The 21,000-nt window shown below is 41.5% G+C and overlaps 1 protein-coding gene and 1 long non-coding RNA gene across 8 annotated transcripts in view; one reads left to right on the top strand and one right to left on the bottom strand.

Annotated features, from left to right (window-relative positions):
• The window catches only part of Tsc22d1 (TSC22 domain family member 1), a 92,866-nt gene extending 79,420 nt beyond the window's left edge, over window positions 1-13,446 (bottom strand). For 4 of the 5 annotated variants that reach the window (XR_011373241.1, XR_011373240.1, XR_011373239.1 and 1 more), the window contains exons 1-2: window positions 13,278-13,446; window positions 9,867-13,019 (exon numbers count right to left, since the gene is read on the bottom strand). Coding sequence is in view for 2 of the 5 variants with exons in the window: in XM_070028448.1 (XP_069884549.1) it covers window positions 9,867-12,835 (2,969 nt within the window). In the remaining 3 variants the exon portion in view is untranslated. The remainder of the gene's footprint in view (window positions 1-9,866; window positions 13,020-13,277) is intronic. The other variant, XM_070028447.1, reaches the window with a different exon arrangement.
• Window positions 1-21,000, top strand: part of LOC138831331 (uncharacterized) — a 59,712-nt gene that overhangs the window by 35,700 nt on the left and 3,012 nt on the right. For 2 of the 3 annotated variants that reach the window (XR_011373244.1, XR_011373242.1), the window contains exon 3: window positions 9,809-10,005. This is a non-coding gene — a long non-coding RNA (uncharacterized lncRNA). The remainder of the gene's footprint in view (window positions 1-9,808; window positions 10,006-21,000) is intronic. The other variant, XR_011373243.1, reaches the window with a different exon arrangement.

The raw sequence follows: 21,000 nt of genomic DNA, 5'->3' as shown, positions 1-21,000 counted from the left end.
ATTCTCAGTTCAAACCCCAATGGGGAGGGGAATAAAAAAGTAAAAAAAAAAAAAAGGTTGAGTTTCTTGTGTAATGTCTTTGCTAATATTAACAATACATTTTCCTTATTAAAAGAGATTTTCACTGAGTTTCTATCTGTTTGGCACTGAAATTTTTGGCTTTGAATATGTAGTAGCAGAAAATAAATCCTTATTCACAAAGATTAAAAATCATCAATCACAAAAAGCAAAAACTAACCATAAACTATAAGGAGGAGGTACGTACTTAAGTTTAAATTTAGGGTGCTCAGCTTGCCTGCTCAGCTGATACTCTACTACTTGAGCCACACCTCCAGTCTTGCTTTTTGCTGATTATTTTGGAGATAGAATCTCAAGGACATTTTAATCCAGGCTGACTCTGAACACAATTCTCCAGATCTCAGCCTTTGAAGTAGCTAGGATTACAGTTTATAGGCTTTGACATCTAGCAAGATACTTTTAATCAGCATCAGAATCTAAATTCAGGAAGACCTCTCAAAAATGACAGTTAAGCATTAAGGAGAGAATGAAAAAGTAGCATAGGCAATGTTCAGGCTAAATAACAGCACGCAGAAAGGCCTAAAGGACCAAGAAAATATGGTGAGAAACTAACTACCTGAAAGTAGGTCAAGTGCAACTGGACTTTCGAAAGGGGATGGTAGCATGACATGAGGCAAGAGTAAGTGAAGATAGAACAGAGAGTAATCATCTTAAATGAGAAGCCTTCAAGGGGATATCAGCAAATGACTTACATTAATAGATTTCCACTGTTAAGAATCTTCTGATTACAACATACAGTATCAAAGAGGCACAGCATAGTCAAGAGGATCTGTATATAGTACTAAAAGTGAGTACTGTCATCTAGCATGTGGCAAAAGCAATGAAGAGGGAAAAAATAAAGATGAATCTGATGAAATGGTCAGGATATAAAAAGGAAAAGGATATAGAATGACTCTAAATTCCATGGAAAAATATTTATCAAGGTAAGACAACTATGACTGGTGGTGTGGCTCAAGTGACAGAAAGCCAGCCAAGCAAACAAAAGATCCCAAATCCAGATACCAGAAAAAGAAAGAAAAAAAAAGGGGGGGGGGGAAGGGGCAATAACAGAAGAAGAAATGTGAGGAACTAGGAAATCAAGGACTAAGCTAGCAATTACTTGCTGAGTCTGAGAAGCCTAACAGAATGCAGAGAGATGTTGGGAAGCAGATGACTATATACACCTAAGGCTAAGAAGAAGGCTAGACAAATGGTATGAATCCAAGAGCTGATAGCATACAGACCACCTATAATGCCTTGGAAACAAGGAAAAGATAATTAAACAGAAAAAGGACTTGGGGGGAAAAAAGTCTAGCAAAAAAAAAAAAAAATCCAGGAGAGAATAGGAATGGTAAGAAAGGAAAGAAAACAAAGGAAGTGAAACAAAACAAAACAAAACAAAACAGGTGAAAGATGGCTTCAAAGAGGCAAACTAAAGTCCACTAGGCCAAAGTACTGATGAAAAAATCAAGTTAGAATCCCTGGCTAATGTAACTGGTTAACAAAAAAAAAAAAAAAAGAAAAAGAAAAAGTTGGGAGAAAAAAGAAGTAAAATTATTCATGAGACTAGGGAACAACTCAACACAGAATCTAAGACTCATTATAAACAGTATTTTTAAATAACGTAAAGATGCATTAAATTTTTTCCTCGCCTGTACCTTTCGGTTTTTCTTTCTCTTTTTTCTTTTGTTGGTTGTGGAGCTTGAATACAGGGCCTTTTGCTTAAGCTCTTTTGCTTAAAGCTAGTGGCTCCAACACTTTGAGCCACAGAGCCACTTCCAGTTTTTTGACTAGTTAATTGGAGATAAGTCTCACTGGGACTTTTCTGCCTGGGATCCTCAGATCTCAGCTTCCTAAGTAGTTAAGATTACAGGCTTGAGCCACCAGTGCCCAGCTGTAGTTTTCTTTTTTTTTTTTTGGGGTCCGGTCGTGGGGCCTGAACTCTGGGCCTGGGCGCGCTGTCCCTCAGCTCTTCAGCTCAAGGCTAGCGCTCTACCACTTGAGCCACAGCGCCACTACCGGCTTTTTTTCTTTTTGCTTATGTGGTGCGGAGGAATCGAACCCAGGCCTCAGGCATGCAAGGCAAGCGCTCTACCACTGAGCCACCTCCCCAGCCCTGTAGTTTTCTTTAAATGAGTCATTAAAGCATATTTTACTATGACATGGTCAATTAGAACAGTGATAAAACAAAAACCAATCAATATTCAGCATCAATATTCAGACTTTACACCTTCATATTTTAAAGTTGAAGTTTCTAAGCAAGAAGTCACATTCACTTTCTTACATTTCTGAAGCCAATGGTAGAAAGTAAATTTAAATTACTAGAAAATTAAGTTTTCCTAAAGTATTTCCATATGAATTTTGAAAGAAAAAATCATGTTCAAATTATGTTCAATTGTCATCTGAATGCCTACTATTTTCTTCAAATACCACCATGATGATTTAATCCATGTTTTTCTGACCAAAGGCTTATGTTAGATTGTCTAGCAATTCAATCATTTATACTAATACACAACAACAATACATCTGCTCTTTTTTGTTGTTGTTTCAGCAGCTCATGTATTTATGGATATCAGCCTTATCTCATCTTTACAAGCAGTAGTAAAAACAGTACTGGATTTTGAATTGGAAAAGTGGCTTTAAATCCTAGCTCTTCTTTACTATTCTATAGGCTGCCTTAAATGACTCATTTGGCCTCTCCTAATAAACTCAGTACATTTCAGTTTATTCACTACCAATAAAGCAGAAAAAAATTATAAGGTTATTCAATTGTTAAAATGATAAAATATTAACTGAATCAAATTCTAACATTTTCAATCATTTCTATAAGTAGAACTATTATTTTATAATTCATATCTAGTGAATATAAGCTAAGCAATTCCTTCTTAAAATTATGTGCTACACTCATTTATAGATCACCTATCACAATGATATATTCTGCCATTGAGATAGATGTGTAACAGTAAACATACACATCCATTTTTTTCACTTCTTCCCCAAAAACCTACCCAGAAAAAGAGGGTTTTTTCCTTTCTAACATACAGGAACTTTAAAAATTAAGAGATAAGGTTAGGAAGGTGGCTCAGTGGAAGAGTGCTTGCCTTGCATGCATGATGCCCTATGTTCAATTCCACAGCACCACATAAGCATAAAAAGCCAAAGTGACGCGATGGCTCAAGTGGTAGAGCGCTAGCCTTGAGCTGAAGAGCTGAGGGACAGCGCCCAGGCCCAGAGTTCAGGCCCCATGACTGACAAAAAAAAATAGAATAAATAAATAAATAAATAAAACAAATTAAGAGATAAAAGCAGCAACCAAAACTTTAGAATCTAAAAAGCACATGGTTGAGTGACAAATGGCTTAGCAAACAGTAAAAAGTCTAATCTTTAGCAAACAGTAGAGAATATCAACAACAATCCCAATTTCCCAAAGGCCCAAGAATTGGCAGTTCCACATTCATATAAAATGGAATGAGGGGGAAGAGGAAAATGGAGGATCCTAAGAAAATGAAGACTATATCTAGCCCAACAGAACTCAACTATCTCTCCCCAATGCCAACAAAAGCTGAAAGCATTCTGTCTGAAGAAGGCAAAACAGATCTCAGGACTAAGAAAATGATGCACAAGTGAAGGCAAGAAAACATAATCAAAACAAAGTTGAGTAAAGAAACATTTGGGGGAAGGATGCTAAGACTTCCCAAGACCTATCATTCCATATTTCCCTCACACCTCTCCCCACCTCAGAATGCTTATAGGCAAGTCTTCACTCTAGGTCATAAATCAGAAGAACTTTCTTACAGGGATGTAAACAGCTAGAAGAAAATATATGAAGATATGACATTAGCCAAACCAGGTTACCATGCAGAGAGGCTAACAATTGGCAAGCCTTGAGAATTCCTAATTTTATTTCCTTACTCTTACATACAATTACTGTTAGAGAAAAGAGTATATAAAACATAAAGACCAAAGGGTGAAAAAAAAGGTAGAAAGAAAATATAAACTGGAGAAAACAGACCACACAAAAAGAAAACCAAAATAAATAATTCAGGCATGCATGCCTGTAATTCCTACCACTTAGTAGGCTAAAGCAGGCAGATCTTAAGTTCCAGACCAGACTGATATACAGAGACCCTGTCACAAAAAAAAAAAAGAATCTAACGTTTATATATTCAGAAGCAAAGACAAAGTCCTATCATTATCAAAGTAGAATATATAATTATAAAAGACCCCCCCCAAAAAAAAACCACCTAAAAGCTCTTGAAATTAAATCAACAAGAAAAATGAAAAATAGACTGGGTAAAGTAACTTACTACTAAAATCCCAGCTACTTCTAAGCGAAGGCTGAAAATGAGAGATTTGGGTTTAAGGCAAGCCCAGATAAAAAGTGAGCCTCCATCTCAATAGAAAAAGCTGGGTGTTATAGTTCAAGAATGTAATCCCAGCTATGTAAAAAGTATTAGAGAGAAGGATTGTGGTCCTTGCTGGCCCTGCCAAAAATGCAAGATTCTATCTGAAGAGTAAATTTTTAAAAGGCTGTAGGCATAGTTCTAATTGCAGAAAACCTGCCTATCAAGCAAGTCCACCAAGAAAAAAATTTTAAAAAGCTTAGCAATTAGAAGACTAATCAAGATCCATTATCCAAATAAGTTTAAGGGAGAAACAAAATATAAAGAAGTTATTAACAACCTCCAAGCAAGGAAAGGTCCAAAATTATGAAATGTTTCCCAGATTGAACGAGCATATACCAAATCCTTAACACCATAAATAAAAGCAAACACATGAAGAGATCTACCATTGTAAAATTTCTGTATACTGAAAATAAAATCTAAAACTTTCAGATTTTTAAAAATGAGGAGAGGGAAAAACAAAGAGAGAAAAACAAAACACAATTCACATAAAATATATGACAATATATGATTAAATGCTTTAGATTTCACAAAAACCATATGGATGCTAAAAAGCAAGATAAAAAGTATAAAAACTATACTCCATCAGTTATTCTTTGCCTAAACCAAGACTCAAACAATTATCAAGGTAAAATAAAGCCATTTTCAAATACCAAGTAAATCAATAATGAAGACAATATGGGTCACTAGAAAATGAAGATCCAAAAGAGGAATCCAAGGATAACAGTGGACTACCAAGCTTAAAAGGCAGATAGTCAGGCAGACAGGACAAAGACTTCCTCAGGAAGATAAAATTGATAACCTGGAGACAGTGATGCAATTTACACTTAATGATAAAATGACAAATATAAAGAATACTACAGGAGAGGCAAGAACTCCACCATATCACCCTAGGGTAAAGCAAACAATGAAGCCACAATGAAATTTCTAATTAGTTCTTTTAATCCTCTCACACTTCAGGACAAGAACACAATCAAGAAAAATCAAGTACGTAAAGGACTCTTCTAAAAAATAGAACCCCTCCCACCCCGCTTTGGGGTTGGAGGCATGGCTCAGGGTCACCCAGCATCAGCAAATGAGCAAAAGATAAGGAGTTCAAGTCCCAGTCTCAGATTAAAAATAGAGAGAGGGAGAGAGGGAAAAGGTGGGAGGGAGTGCAAGAGCATGCACGCAAGAGTGCCCCCCAAACATACAAAAATTGGAAGGGGAGGGAAGAGAAACAAATTGTAAAAAAAAAAAAAAAACCAAACCTATGCTGATAAACGAACTCTTGAGAGGAGAGGGAAACCTACCATGTCTATATATTAGATAGCTGGGGACTGGAGGAGGGGAGGAAAAAGACAAGAAGGCAGCCATAGCACATTGTACTGGTTAATTGGAAAGTAATTATCTTTTGCAAAAATACTAAATAATGAAAGTAACACAATTGTAACTACTGGCAGAAAGGAGTATTGGTAGGAAAAGTGAGCAGCTGAGTAGATCATTTTGTACTTAAGAAGTTAATAAAGCCAAAGGGCCTGTGACTTAGTCAAAGTTTAAAGGGTTTTACCAAATTTGCTTAATTTGTGTAACAATCTTACCATAAATACTGTTACCTCATTTTTAAAATGAAAAAAATTGAGGCTTAAAGAGGTTAAGTGATCCAAAGTTACATAAAACTAGATGACACAGGAGGGACAAACCTATGCAATCTAATTTCAAATCCATGCTTCTAACCACCAACTTATGTTGCATATTCAATAGCAAGACAAGCATGTTAGAAACTAGAGTAAAAGCACCATCATCTAAAAGAAGAAAGGCAAAGGTGTTTCTAGGAAAGGAATCTTAGGAAGGAAGCAGGCAGGAAGCTTTTATTATTTATTTTGGTTAATCATGTAAAAACTATGACTCTTTAAATTGATCATGCACTCTTAAAAAATTAAAACTAGAGTCAAGCATGATGTTACACAGCTGTCATCATCAGCACTTGGGAAGGTGTAGCCAAGACAATTGTCAAGCCTGGACTATAGACTGAGATACTACCCATAAAAAAGGTTTACATTATCGTGTTTTAACTGATGTTGTTAACTGATGTGTTAAATGATACTGCTCTTATATTACATATAAGAAAACGTATTCCTGTATACATAGAAGACAGGTATCAATTCACCTCCAAGAATAATGAGGTTAGCAAGTCATTTTATTAATTTCTTTTCAATTCATTGAAGAAATTATATGATTCTGCATCTGTAACAGTTGTACTTAAGATGACAGAAAATTTAAACTTTAAATCATAATAAAAAAAGCAGAGAAAAGTCTGCTCATTAATTTGTTCAAAAAAAGTATTTAGCTGCTGCCCTTGAGGAACTCCTAGTCTTGTGGGAAAAACTGGTAAACATAATTATAATCAAATACATGCAAGTGTTTAAATAAAGGAACATTAAAAGGTGCTAAGGAAACAATATCCTCTGAGGAAAAAACATCCTTCAGAGGGAACATCGAAGCTGAATCTTGAAAGATGAACAGAAGTCTGGCTATATTTCACATAAGAGGTTGTGCTAACAATCACAAAATGTATTTCAGAGAGGAATAACTTATCTTCACGTTCTTATAAATAAAAGCTCATATTAAAGGCTAACACATGAATCTTTTTAAAAAAGATAACTTTTTGAAAGTTAAACATATAATCATAAGATCTTGATCTGTATTTTTACTCTTGATACTCACTTCAGAATGGCTATTTGAAAGTACTTCCTACATAAACACTTTAAAATCTGAAATGAGTATTATCTCTGGTGATTAAAGAATAACCACTCATTCTCCTAACCTCCCAAAATATTTATGTCAGCATTTCCAGCATCATAATAGTAGTCCCACAAGAGACAAAGGTGATAAGCAACACATGAAAAGTAGAAAAAAAATTACAATTATAACACTGTTTTAACTGGAAGGTATTCCCAAATCCTCTTATAAGGACAAACCTAAATATTTCTTTTTCCAAATTCTAGTGGGAAAAGAAATAACCAGCAATAAAGTAGACCTATAGACTCAATCCCTTCTACAAATTCATTGCTCCAAATCTGTTTGTACTCAATAATTACCAATTGTGCCTGTAGTAAGTAACTACAGCCAACAAACTGTCCCCAAGATTCAGTCATGTCCTATGTAAAATGGGTATATTAATGTGGTTATAGCTACACCTTCACAAACAAAAATGTTTCTAATAAGGTAATGCCATACACTAATCAAGTGGCAGTCTGGATGAAAATATTTGCTTCAAGTCTACAACAAATTCCAGGGTAGACTTCAATGATGTTTTGGTAGGCTGACAAAGGTACTCAGGCAGAGTTCCTTTGCTGCCCTTGCAACACTTCTAAAATTATTGATTAGGATTCTACCCCTTTGTTACAGTAATAATATCATTAGTGCACATGCACACACATGCACACACACATTCACACACAAAACCTACAAAGGGGTTTGGGATATAGTTCAGTGATAGAGCACTTGCTTAACATGCCCAAGGCCTTGGGTTTTATCCTCAGCACAAGAAAACAGAAACCACCCTTCTAAATAATTTTCCCCTAATTAATATTTATCTCAGTTACCATCTTTCTGGAAAATAATTTGTACTAATATCTTAAATTAGGACTCTATCCTTGCAGCTAAGAACCTAGTTGTAAGTAGCATCCTGATTGTGTAGAGCAGTAAGTTTTGGAAAGCCCTGCTATGTTCCTACCAACAGGAGGAAAACAAGAGAAAGTCATAACAGGAGCATAATAATTGTAATTAAGAAAATCATAGCAGGTTTGAATTCAAGATGTCAGGTTTTCATTTCTGTATGAAATATCTCTAAATTTAACATCTATATAACGTAACTGTTTCTTTACGAACTTTAGTTGATTTAGAAAACATTAATAATCATAAATAAGTATTAAAACTATAATTAGAGGTGTCAGGATGATAAAGTTAAGTGTTGAACAGTAAGTATAATAATACTGTTATGAAAACTACCTCTTAGTCTTTTAAAGTGCAATTTTGTACTAGGATACAGAATACATATGATTAGTAACCAGATTTGAAATTGTGAGTATTAAACTAATTAAAAATATGAAAAATTTTCTCCTTTCAATTAACATGTTTGAATTTTGAAAAAAAACCTTACCAAAACATTTGCCCATTGTCTTCTTTTTCTAAAATTATAATTCCTTTACAATATGCTCAGCTTTTCCAAAGTGAAACCCGTAAATATTCATATAGAATATAAATAATTCAGTTTAATGGAAGGTCAGTCTTAAAAAAAATTCCAATACTAAAATAATTGAACATATTGCAAGTTTTGGTCTTTTCATAATTCCTATATTTTGATCAAGGTTAGTCAAAGACTGGCAAATGTGTGGAAAGAACATTCCTCAAAAAAAAAAAAAATCAACAAGTCCTAAATTGATGAAGTCTTAAAGCAAAACAAAATTTCAGAACTTTTCTATCCGGTCAGCATCAAAGATAATGAGATCCAGCATGATTATCACATTATTTCCAATCAAAGTGAAAAATGCTGGTTTAATAAGGAATTTTAGACTGTGTATTTTGGGGGGGGAGGGGGAAGGTAAGGGAAGAATCTCTTAACAAAGAGGAATTGATCAGCAGAACCTCTTATTTCATGCCTATATAAATTCAACCCTCCAAGACTTACTTTACTCTTTAAAATGGCTACCACCTTGACCTGCTATGCAAAAGAAAAAAATATACAGTATACTATCAACAAAGATAAATCGGGTTATTTTGACAGTGTATGCCTTTCTCTCCCTAAAAATATTGTTTTTAGATTCCCATTCCTTTTCTGTTCAATAAAGTAACAATTAAATTAAGTTTACAAAGGCTGATCAATTACAGGATGAGGGCAACCTAAAGTCCAGGTTAGGTCATCTTTCCTCCAGTGTCAGACTAGGAAAAGTAGGTAACATTATCTTCCACAGGGTAAGATCAAACACAGTAGAACAAAAAAAGGACTGTCTAGTAAAGAAGAACAAATGTGAGAACCACAACTCCCCAAGAAATGATCATAAGGATTTTAGTAACTCCACAAAGAGTAGATTAACTATTATGTGCGTTAATTAAATAGTAACTTTTCATACTTAATCTTCTAAAATTGATTTATAAATAATAAGTTATTTGGTGTCCCTACACCTATTGTAAACATATGCCCAAAACTATTCTCACAAATATTTACATAACTTATACCATTTTCCATCCAATCTGCAATCATTCCAGAACACTCTTGCTGAAAACTTACCACAAATATGAATTTTCACATACAAAAATTAAAACATACGCCTAAAACTAATTTTGTGCATATTTTGTCCACATAGTGCTACTAAATAAACTTCAAGTCTGTTGAACATCTGCAGAAATATGGTATGATCTTACCTCTCATCCTCTCCATCCAACAAGGGTGTCGTCAGCGGTAGCACCTTCAACGGGAAAAGAGAAGCAGAGGCTGCTAGGCTGCTGCTACTCCCATCTGAAACTGCTGACATTCCCCCACTGTCACCACTGATAGTCTGAGGTAAGCCGACTAAGGAGGGCTCAGCTGGGCGTCTGGCATCTTCGATTTGGCTTCCAATTGCCTGAGCTAATGATTGTGCAGAGAACTGAGTAGAACTTAGTGGGATCTGTTGTGCCAAAGGCAAATTTATGTTAGCAGCTATTAAGGGAGACTGACTAACACTCTGAACCAAATTACCATTTTGGGTGGCAGGGGGTTGTGCTATATTCTGTGGTGGAACCAAGTTTGTTGGGGCAGAAGGCATTCCAGAAGGACCGGTTGAACTAACCTGATTTGTAACAGAAATACTACTAGCAGAGGGCAAAGGACTAACTGTGGGCAACTGCTGCGAAACAACTCCTTGAGCTATGGGCTCTACTCCCTGTGGCTGAGGAGGTACAGTTAACAAGGTACTCTGGGGTGCAATAACCAACTGTTGAGGAAGGCTTGAAGCGCTAGTTTGAACTCCCTGATGAAGAATTGCAGTTTGAGCAGGTGGAACTACTTGTGAAGATGGAGGAGCACCTTGCTGAATAACTGAAGGTGTAACTTGGGGAGAGGGCTGCTGCACTGCAGTAGGTATGTTTGCTTGTTGACCAATATTTGCCATTTGACCACCAGTAGGTATAACAGACACTGCTGTTTGAGCCTGGCCAACAGGCTGGCCAGATGCTCCTGCAGGTTGTGCTTGGACTGCCGTGGACTGCACTGGCAGCTGGATCCCCTGTGGCTGAGCCACAGCAATCACTGCTGTTCCTGTTCCCACTCCTGCAGAACTGGACTGGCCAGAGGACATTGCTGTTTGAAGAATTGGCTTCTGTTGTACATACTCTGGAGGATTTTGAGTCACTGACTGACCATGGCCTGGGGCCATTTGGGTAGAAACCATTGGTTGCTGTTGTCCATATTGTAACTGCTGGGGCGATGCCCCTGGAAGAGGAGTTTGCACTGGAGGAGCCGCCTGAGAATATGGCAGTTGGGGTTGAGCCAAACTGGAAATGGAAGGCTGCTGACCTACAGCTGAAGTTATTCCAACCACATTTATAGGCGATGGCTGGATACCAGTTGCAGCATTGATAGTGGCTTGCAGAGGTACTGGTTGAAGACCTTGCTTTTGCTGATAGCTCAGTTCTTGAGACTGTAATTGTACTTGTGACATCTGGGACTGAGAAATACTCTGTGGTATACTAACTGCTGAAATACTCTGAGGGCCAGGGCTACTGAAATCCATCTGCTGGAGGGCCACACCTTGAAGACCTGGTGGTGGTGGTGGTGGTGGTTGTTGTTGTTGTTGCTGCTGCTGCTGCTGCTGTTGCTGCTGCACCACCACAGTAGGGGCTCCCATTTCTCCACTTCCCACACTCTCTGTGTAGTGACTCAGTGTGCTGACACTACTGCTCACTGAACTCCCACTAGTGCTCTCCCTCTCAGAAGTCACTTCTGTTGGGTTTTGTTTAACAGTCTCCACCACTTTATTTATCACCACACCTTCTGTAGCAGGTACAGCATTTTCTTTTTCATAGAACTCAGTGCAAGTCCATCTACCTTTCTTAAAGGGTTCAGAAGTAGAATCTAACTTCACAACTCTGAACCTTGATGTATTAACTGTTGGTTGTTGCTGCTGACTTGAAACCAATCCCACACTCATCCCTGCAGTTACATTAGGGACAGTGTTAGCAATGGTTGAGGAAGAAACAGTACCATTGCCCATGCCACTCAAGATACTCACATTACCACCACTGGTAACAGGCCCAACACTTACACCAGCAGCACTAGGAATATTGCTTGTATTCATATTAGTATTACCAAGCATGCCGCTTGTCACATTAGGACTGAAACTACCCACAGCAGCAGTGCTAACATTATTCACTATATTAGTGCCAGTAACAGAATTTATACCTATACCACCTGGAGTACTTGGAGCACGGATGTTCGTCATTACAGATGCAGGCGAGCCACTTGATGATACAGCAGAAGCTGGTGCAACTGGCACACCACCACCTTCAGAACTTCCAGTTGTGGAAAGTTTTCTGGACACTGGGCTCGAGGGTGGCCCTCCAGGAATGGATGCACTGGCCACAGCAGCATGAGATGGATGGTGGTGCCCATGGTGAAGGTGGTGCCCATGGTGAATGTGATGGTGGTGATGGAGGTGGTGGGGATGAGCATTCCCATTGATCACAACGTTCTGTGGTGAAAGGTGAGGCAAATGAGGCTGCGGAAGGTGGGGCTGGTTGGGAGACACTGCCCCAGGTGTCTCAGCTTCCTGGAAGTTATTCAGAGTCTCTTCTGAGGAGCTTCGTTCCGGCTCCCCTAAGTCTGTAGCCCTGGAAAGTGACACATCAAGGATCTCGGAAGAAGACAGATCTTCCGTGTGAGATTCATCCAGATCGTCATAGCTCTCCGTGTCCTCTGCTATACTGTTGTTAGAACTGATACTGGCAGAGATCTGAGCCGGAGTCACGCTAGTTATCTGGAAGCCACTTTTCTTTTTCATCTGGGTTCCGCCTGGCGCAAGAGGCTGTGCCTGCAGCTGAGCCTGCGAGAGGAGGTTCAGGCTTTGTGGAGGCGGAGGCTGTGGTCCCGACGTGGAAGATGCTGCAGGAGGCGGCGGCTGGAGCAGAGACGGAGGCGGAAAATCCTCCGAAGATGTGGCCGCGCTACCAACGCCGGTACCTGCTGCTGCTGCCGCCGCTGCTGCTGCTGCTGCTGCTGCTGCTGCATTGAGAGCGGAGGCGCTGCCACCGCCGCTGCCCCTTCGGGGGAACATCGCCGGGTGCGCCATCTTCCTAGCACTCATGTCTGCAGCGGCGGCCGCCGCGGCGGCGGTGGACTCGGGCGGCTGGTGCATTGTGTGGAGGACCGGGGGGGCGTTGGAGGCGAGCGCAATTTCCTTCTGCACCGTAATCTTTGTATTGGAGACGCCGGGGAGGAAAACGGGACCTGACGCTCCGCCCGGCGCGATGCCTCCTCCTTCTCCTCCTCTTCCTCCTCCTCAATCGAAGGCGCCGGCCGCTCCTGCCTTCGAGGGCGAGCTTCGGGAAGGGAGGATGAACGAGGGTGAACCCGGCAGCCAGGGACCCGAAGGGGAGCCCCCCCCCTCCCCGCCCCTTCAGGCCTTCGCCATTCACTTTCCCCTCTAGTCACACACCCCCCTTTATATTCCGCTTCACGTGGGGTGCGGGGCGGCGGGGAGGGGAGTCCGGGAGGGGGAGGGGAGGGCGGGGGAGGGGAGGGCGGGGGAGGGGGGGAGCAGGGGAGGCCGAGGGGGAGGAAAAGCGAGAAATGCCCACCTTCTGCGGCCAACTCCGGCGCCGCCTCAGCCCCCTCCTCCCGCCGCCGCCGCCGCCGGCGGACGCAGCAAAGCCCTCCCGGCCGCCCTGCACGCAGGCAGCCCGCAGCTCCGAGTGGCCGGGCCCTCGCCACCCCCCGGCGCCGCGGCCGGTCGCCGGCGAGCCCCGAGCTCGGTGTGGCTCAGACCTCCCCGGCCGGCCCCGCTCCGCCCTCCCCCCTGCGCCCCGCGGACCCTTTCAAACCCCCTGGGCTCGCGGCGGCTGCTCCGGGAGGAAACGCTGGCCGCGGCCTGGGCCGGGGCGGTGCGGCTGCGAGCGGGGCGGCGGCGGCGGCGGCGGCGGCGGTGGCGGCGGGGCGCCCGGTACGGTGAGCCCAGCAACGAGGCGCGGGCGGGCGCGCAGAGACGCCGGGTCCTCGCGGAGCACGGCCGGGGCGCGGCGGCGGCGGTGGCAGCGGGAGCCCAGGGACCGCTCCATCACTGGCAGCCATGGAGCCCGAGCATTTTCCTCCCTCGGGGCAGGCGCTCGGCTCCGCTCACGTCCTCGGGGAGGAAGGGGCCGGCGCCCGGGCTCCCCGGAGGGCGGCGGGGCGTGCGCGGGAGCGGAGGGGGCCGAGCCTCGCGTCCTCTTCCTCGGCGGCCGGCGGGTCCTCAGCCCGCGGCTCCCGCGGCCGGGCGGGCGGGCGGGCGAGCGGGGGCGCGGGCGGCGGCGACGGCTCCTTCCTCGGCGGCGCTGGCGGCCGGACGGGCTGGTGCGGCGACTGCAGCCGACGCCGTTCAAAGGAACGAGAGGCGGGGTGGGTCGGTGCCGGCGCTCGGGGCGGGGGAGTGGGTGGGTGCCGGGGGCGGGCGGCGGGCGGGGAGGGGGCTGTGGTGGTTGTTACTAGCGCTCTCCGCCGGGCTCCACCGTATCCCCTCCCGTCTCTCGCGGCAGTGGGAGAGGAGGGACCAGCGCCCGAGCGCAGAAGGAGGAGGGGCGACCGCCGGCCTGAGGAGGCGGCGGCAGCGGCGGGGGAGGGGGGGGCGGCGGCGGAGACAAGGGAAAATGGCGTCTGCGCATGCGCCCCGGCGCCGCAGACATAAAGCCGGGTCCGGCTGGGGAAGGAGGCGGCGGGTCTTCGGACTTAGCCGAGCCGCCGGCTTTCTCCACGGAAATTGCCGAAGGCGCGCGGAGACGCCGACGCCGGGGGCGGTGGGGGTGGGGCCTCTCGCTGGGAGAGCGAATCCCGGTCGCCAGCTGAGGGTGGGGGAAGGGGGTGGAGGGCGGTGGGTTTCTGCTTGGTGGGGGCGGGGAGGGCGCGGGGCCGCGCCGCGCGCGTGCGCGGGCGCTAGGTGTGTCCGCTCTAATCCCGCCGCGGGGCGGGGCGGCGCGGCGCGGCGCGGCGCGGGCCCGAGCTGGGTGCGGCGGGCAGGGGCTGCGCGGGGTCTCGAGTGCGCGCGCCCCGGGTGGTGTCTCCCCCGCACCCCGCCCCTGCGGATTGGGTTAGGAGGCTTTTCTCCGCAGCGCCGGCGTCACGAGTTTCAATTCCCAGGAGCCCGCGGCCACGACATGAGTCAGGCTTTCTTCCTCGGCGCGTGGCGGAGCCCTCCTCCTCCTCTTCCTCCTTCTCCTCCTCCTCGCCGCACCTGGGGCTCGCCCCCGGCCCACGCCGCCCCTCGGGTGTTTTTGCCCCGGGGTTGCCCCACCCCACGAGCTAGGGGTTCGGTGCAGCGCCCCGTGGCTCCCGCGATAGCCTTTTGTGCAGTGCGGTGGCGGCTGCCATGCGGTCCTCGCCCTTCGACGGGCCGGGCGAGGCCGCCGCGCCAGCCAGGCTGCGGGGTGGGCTGCTCGCGGGAGGGCCGGGAGGCCGCCTCCGCCCTCACCTCGGAGGTCGGGGGTCAGGGGTGGGGGGGGGACAAGCAGCCCGGCCAGCCAGCTGACCTCAACAGGTGGGGTTGATCGCGGCCCTGCCTCGTAGTTCAGCGATTTTTGGTTTGGTTTTGTTGTAATCATGAGGTGGCTCCCATTTGTAACCTTGGCTGTGGCGGCGTACCCTAATCTTGACGCTAGCACATGTGAAATAAATGAAGGCTGCCTTTTTAGGACCAGAAAAGCAAAAGTGTCATCTGCAATTACAGTCTGGAAGAAAAAAAAAATCAAACCTCACTACTCCAACACACACACACACACACACACACACACACACACACACACACACTTCATGGTTCTGGGTACAGTTCTCCAGGAATAATGTTAGGTTGGACTGAAGACACTTTTCTGAAAGTTACTTCCCTGGCATTGCATGTTCTGCCTCCAAACATTGCATTACTACTAGCCAAGAATGTATTTCTAACCGAGGGAACACATTAAGCTGAAAAATCCCACTGCAATGTTTTTAGTTTAGGTTGTTGGGAGAACTAGAAGTGTTTACTCTGATTTATGAAATCTCTAGCCCTTTTTTATAAGGCTACTAAACTCGAAACAAGCTATCTGTGGAGCTTTAAGACTTTAGCTATCCATCCAGCATATTACCTTCTTTGTTTTTTGTCAACTTTTCCTGTCAGCACTCACTCAGATTATTGAATAGAAATGTCCCATAACTCTTTTATCTATCCTGTATTAAAGCCCTGATATGTACTGCTTTGTGTGTGGTCTCCACTAAATGAGAAACAAGATGACTATTTTACTTCTATGTTAAGAAATAAAATGGCAAGGAGCCTGTAATCCTACTTAGGAGGCTGAGATGTGAGGATCACAGTTCGAAGCCAGCCAGGGCAGAAAAGTCCCAGTGAGACTCATCTCCAATTAACCACTCAAAAACCGGAAATGGTTCTGTGGCTCAAGTGGTAGAGGGCTCTCCTTGAGCCTAAAAAGCTCAGGAACAGCACCCAGGCCAAATTCAAGCCTCAAAACAGCAAAAAAAAAAAAAAAAAAAGAGAGAGAGAGAGGGAGAGTTTCCCTAGCACTGGGGTTACAGATGTGTATTACCACTCCTGACTTTAAAAAAGAAGAAAAGGAACCTGAAATTGCTAAGTCTAGGCTAACAAAACAAAATATATACTAAAAATACTAAAAGTAATAAAAGTTATATAATCCAGTAGTATTTTTTGGCACTTTTAGTACAGGAATGACTATAGATAACTATGGGCATTTGTGTATTTTACAAAAATAATCATTCTATCTGGCGTGGTGGCATGCATCTGTCAACCCAGTACTCAGGAGGCTGAGGCAGAAAGACGATGGGTTTGATGCATAGTGAGAGTGGGCTACATAGTGAGACCTTATGTAATAATAATGAAGAAAATGTCTCTCTTAATTCTCCAGACCATTTTGTTGTTGGTGTATCTGATTAATGACTACTGTCATTGTTGAAATGCACTTATAAAAATGTTTTTTCTTTACTATCATAACATGAAGTCACTCAGCTTTGTCTTACTATTCTTGGTCAAGATTAATAATCTCTAAATGATTACAAATTCACATCTTCCCTGCATTTAAGGAGGGCTTCAATGTGTTTTACAAATACTAGCACTTTTATTCAGTTGTGTACTTAGTGTGGGAGTGTCAAAATAATCTTTGCTTAGCATCTTTTAAAACCATACAAGTATAGCAGGATTTATTACTTTACAGTACTTTAATACTTGTACAAACTATGGAGAAATTTTTAATAAAGCATATTATGTTTTATAAGCTAATGAGATTGAATGGGTAAAAGTTTTCAGAATGCATTATTAAACTTGTAAATCCTGACACATCTTGGTAATCTTCCTTACTAAAGATATGAATGTTTAATTTATCTTTGCTCTTTCTACTCTGTAGTCCAATGGGAATTTAGTAATGACATTTTGTTATGTCAAACTATGAACATAAGTTTGTATTGTACAGTCCTTATCCATTTTATACACTATGCAATAACGTGTTATATATGTGTTGATAAAACAATCCGAATATTTTTTAATGTTTTTCAAGAGTTCTTGAGTAGATAATAGAAACTATGTTAGACCATTGAAAACTGCAATGAAATGCAAATTGGCAGAAAGATGTTTCTTTGGACCATGCTGTGAAAGAAAATGCCCTTGGAATCTCAAAATGTTCCCTAAGGTGAAAGTCTTAAATTACCCCAAATGGCAGTTTTGTACCTCTTGAGCCACTTGAACACTCACTATAGTTTTTCTGATATGACTGAAGGAGCACATACAAACTATAAAATGTCTTACCCAGAATTGGCAGAATAGAGACAACCCTAACTAAGGGCATGATTTAGACTTGTTTTGATGGTGGATTAGATTGGGCTTGGCATGGAAGAATATTATTCCTTTGAAAAATTTTAATAAGAAACACATTTCCAAGATAACATAAGAGAATGGGATCTTTTCAATGTATTTAATTTTTACCTGGCATGCCTCTTTCAAACTCTTGTTTAGGTGGTGTCAAAGCTCACTAAACTATAAAGAACTATGCTGGGGAAATCTAGATTCAAAAATCTATCTCCTCCCCTGCCCTCTCCCTCTACACTTAAATTTTATGTAGCCAGCAATCCATGAACTCAAGCACAACTCATTTCTTGGTATCCATAAAAATCCAAAGATGCTCAAGTCCCTTTCATAAAATAGTTTAGTATTTGCATACAACCTATGCACAGCTTCCTATATGCTTTAAATCATCTTTAAATCATCTCTAAATTACCTCTAATATTACAGATATATCTCAGTAAAAAGGCCTAAACATATTCAATGCGTATGCAGTATTTCCACATACATATTTGATTCTCAAATGAATCTGGAAATGAGGAACCCATGGTTGTGGTGGGCTTTCTGAACAATAAATGATGAAAAGGATCTGAATAGCCAGCCTTTATCATATTATCCTATTAAAAGGACAAGATATTTGGGCATAAAAATTAAATTCCTTCTACTATGTGTACAAAGTCATGAAGTCCTTTAAACACATTACACATAGAGCTGGCCTTTACCTTTTAGAAGACTAGATTTCAACTATTTCCATTCTACAGATTACCTGTACAAGACCTTCCTGTCAAGTAAAACTTTGCTAGCATTTCAGAGTTCACTTTAACCTGATTGCTACAGTATTGCAAATCAACCTGCTCATTTGGCTATGTTTAATATTTATTCTACCACAAAGTGGGAAATTTATTAAAATGCAACTTTGAGAGCTGCAAAGTAAGTCAATATTTAAAACTAAATAATTCTCTAATAGTAATGCCCTCAAAGACTAAGAAGGAAATACCCACACCCAGAATGACTGAGTGGCAAAGCTAAAGGTAAAGAAAATATACACCATTCCATTTCAACATCTACTCTGTCTTTTTATTTTTAACTCAAATATTATCTGAGAAAAGTCAAGATGCTTATGAAAAAACATTTTTGCATACAAATAGGCATGGTTAAAAATACAATATTTTAAAATATTTCCTAAAGCAGAAGCAGTCTTTCTCTATTGTAAAAGTCACACAAAAAAATACCTATTTTGGAGCTTCTATTCAAATCTCAGTGAGTGTAGTTTAGCATATAACATTAATCTGTGCAACATTTGTTAAAATTTTAATGCATTTCAGCTAAATGGGACATTTTCTTTTCTCAGTATTGGTAGACTTTTTGGGGGGGATGGGGAGGTGATACTAGGTTTTGAATTCAGGGCCTTGAGCTTGCGAGGTTGTCACTCTGTTCCTTTAGCTATACCTCTAGCCCTGGTTTTTGTTTTTATTACTTTTTTTTCTGAGATACTATCTCACAGATTTTTCAGCTCAAGCCATCCTTGGACCATGATCCTGATGCTCACAGCTTCAGGATAACTACAATTACAAGTATGAGCCACTGCTGCCCAGCTCAAATAGAAAATTTTTTATCTCCAAAGGAGATCATATTTATTAAAATAAAAAAGTACAGAAATTCTAATGTATTATATTAGCTTATTTAATTTTACCCTTGGAGGGAGCAGGCATTATAATTACCATTTTGAGAGTAAGTAATCACAGAGAGCTTAAATAACTTGTTCATGGTTTACACCCTAATCTGGGCACTCAGTTCCTCTTAATTTCAGATTCTATGCCTTTGCGTTGAAGTATTTTTCCAAAAAGTCTGAACTCTTAAGCACAAGTTTTCTTCCAAAAATTATTGAAATTGATGTTCTTTTAATGTTTTTTGAATACACAGGAAAGTCATGCCATACATACACTAATGAAATAACATTCCTACTATACAAAGAGGATTAAAAAAAAAAAAAAAAAAAAAAAAAAAAGCTCTTACCCTGTGTGAAACAATGTAAACGTCCTTGTCTTCAGAATCAGGATTTCTGCTACAGAACTATTAAGTGGCAATCAAATAGTTTCCCAGGTATTTCCACTGATGGCTAATGCTGAATGCTCACTATATTCTATACATTGTTGTAAGTTCTGTGTTTTTGTCTTACTTCATACTCAGAACTGATTAATCAAGAGCTGGAATGGCCCTATTTTTACTAGATGGGAAGTAAAGTGTAGAGAGGTTGCAGTCTCAGCATGGCTAGTGCTGGGACTAAGATGAAAATACTGGCACTCTATCCATTCTTCATTCAACACCAGCATACTAACTGCTGATTCCAGATCCCAATTGAATTTCTACAGAAGATTCAGGTTTTAATTTTTCTGATTACCTATCTCCAAAGCTTCTATAATAATCATTTTCATCTTATGCAGAGACATCCTAGGAAAGAATGTACACTTCAGGGACCATGTAGGGGCTACACAGGAAATGGACGTAAATGAACAAAAAAAGTAATTTGATTAAGTTGGATGATACTTCACTGATCCAAATAGATGCTAAATGTTTGGGGAAAAGGCATTAATCACACCTAAATGAGATGTGTTTTGTGTATAGCACAAGATAAATGTTTTCCTACTTGAGCAATTGACATTTATTGAAGATGAGAACCTATAAAATAGAGAAAACACCTAAACTTTCCAACATTCTTTCTAAGGGTCCATTCTCAATTGTACATCTTTTTTAACACACACAAAAAAAATGAATACATTTGTCAGATTTATTTGTATCAGGATTTTCAGACCTCTGCCAGTGACCTGTGAATAAAAGCCAGTGAAACAATACAAATAAACCAAAGCAATCATTATTCCTTTGTATTCAAGATTAGGTCACAAACAAAGCTCAAAGAAAAAGGAGTATCTGATGAGGTATTCTTTAATGTAGAATTTTCCTTGGTCATTTCTTTTTTCTGATTTTAAAAAGAAGTTTTAAACTATCTTTAAGTAATTGTAAAAAGTGTTTCCATTCACCATGTCAGTTTATGATTACAATATATCTTGATCAATGTAGTCATTTATTATCGCCTCTAATATATATTTCTGGAGAAGCAAATTGATTAAACAAGTATTTAGTAATATCCAAATTGACATTTCCAGTTAATTCTATTATAAAATAAAAACAGAAAATCTGTAATCTTTGTGATATTTCCCTCTTATATAATTAATGTATGCTAATTATACATTATAATATATAATATCTGTGTATATGTGTATACACACACACACACACACACACACACACACACACACACACACACACACACACACACACACACACACACACACATATCTCCCAGGAAACTAGAAATAAAGAGAACTTTAAACTCGATAAGGAAAAAAGTATGTAATCTTTGGAGCCAGATCTTTGGATTTTAATATCCTTAATAAAAGAAGAAAAAAATCTTGAGTACAAGCTAGCTAAAGTCA

This window comes from Dipodomys merriami, unplaced genomic scaffold (genome assembly GCF_024711535.1).
Source record: "Dipodomys merriami isolate MVZ:Mamm:240054 unplaced genomic scaffold, mDipMer1.0.p SCAF_192, whole genome shotgun sequence".
Classification (NCBI taxonomy): Eukaryota; Metazoa; Chordata; class Mammalia; order Rodentia; family Heteromyidae; genus Dipodomys; species Dipodomys merriami.
Note: the sequence above shows the minus strand (reverse complement) of the source record. Positions and strands in the feature narration are given on the sequence as shown.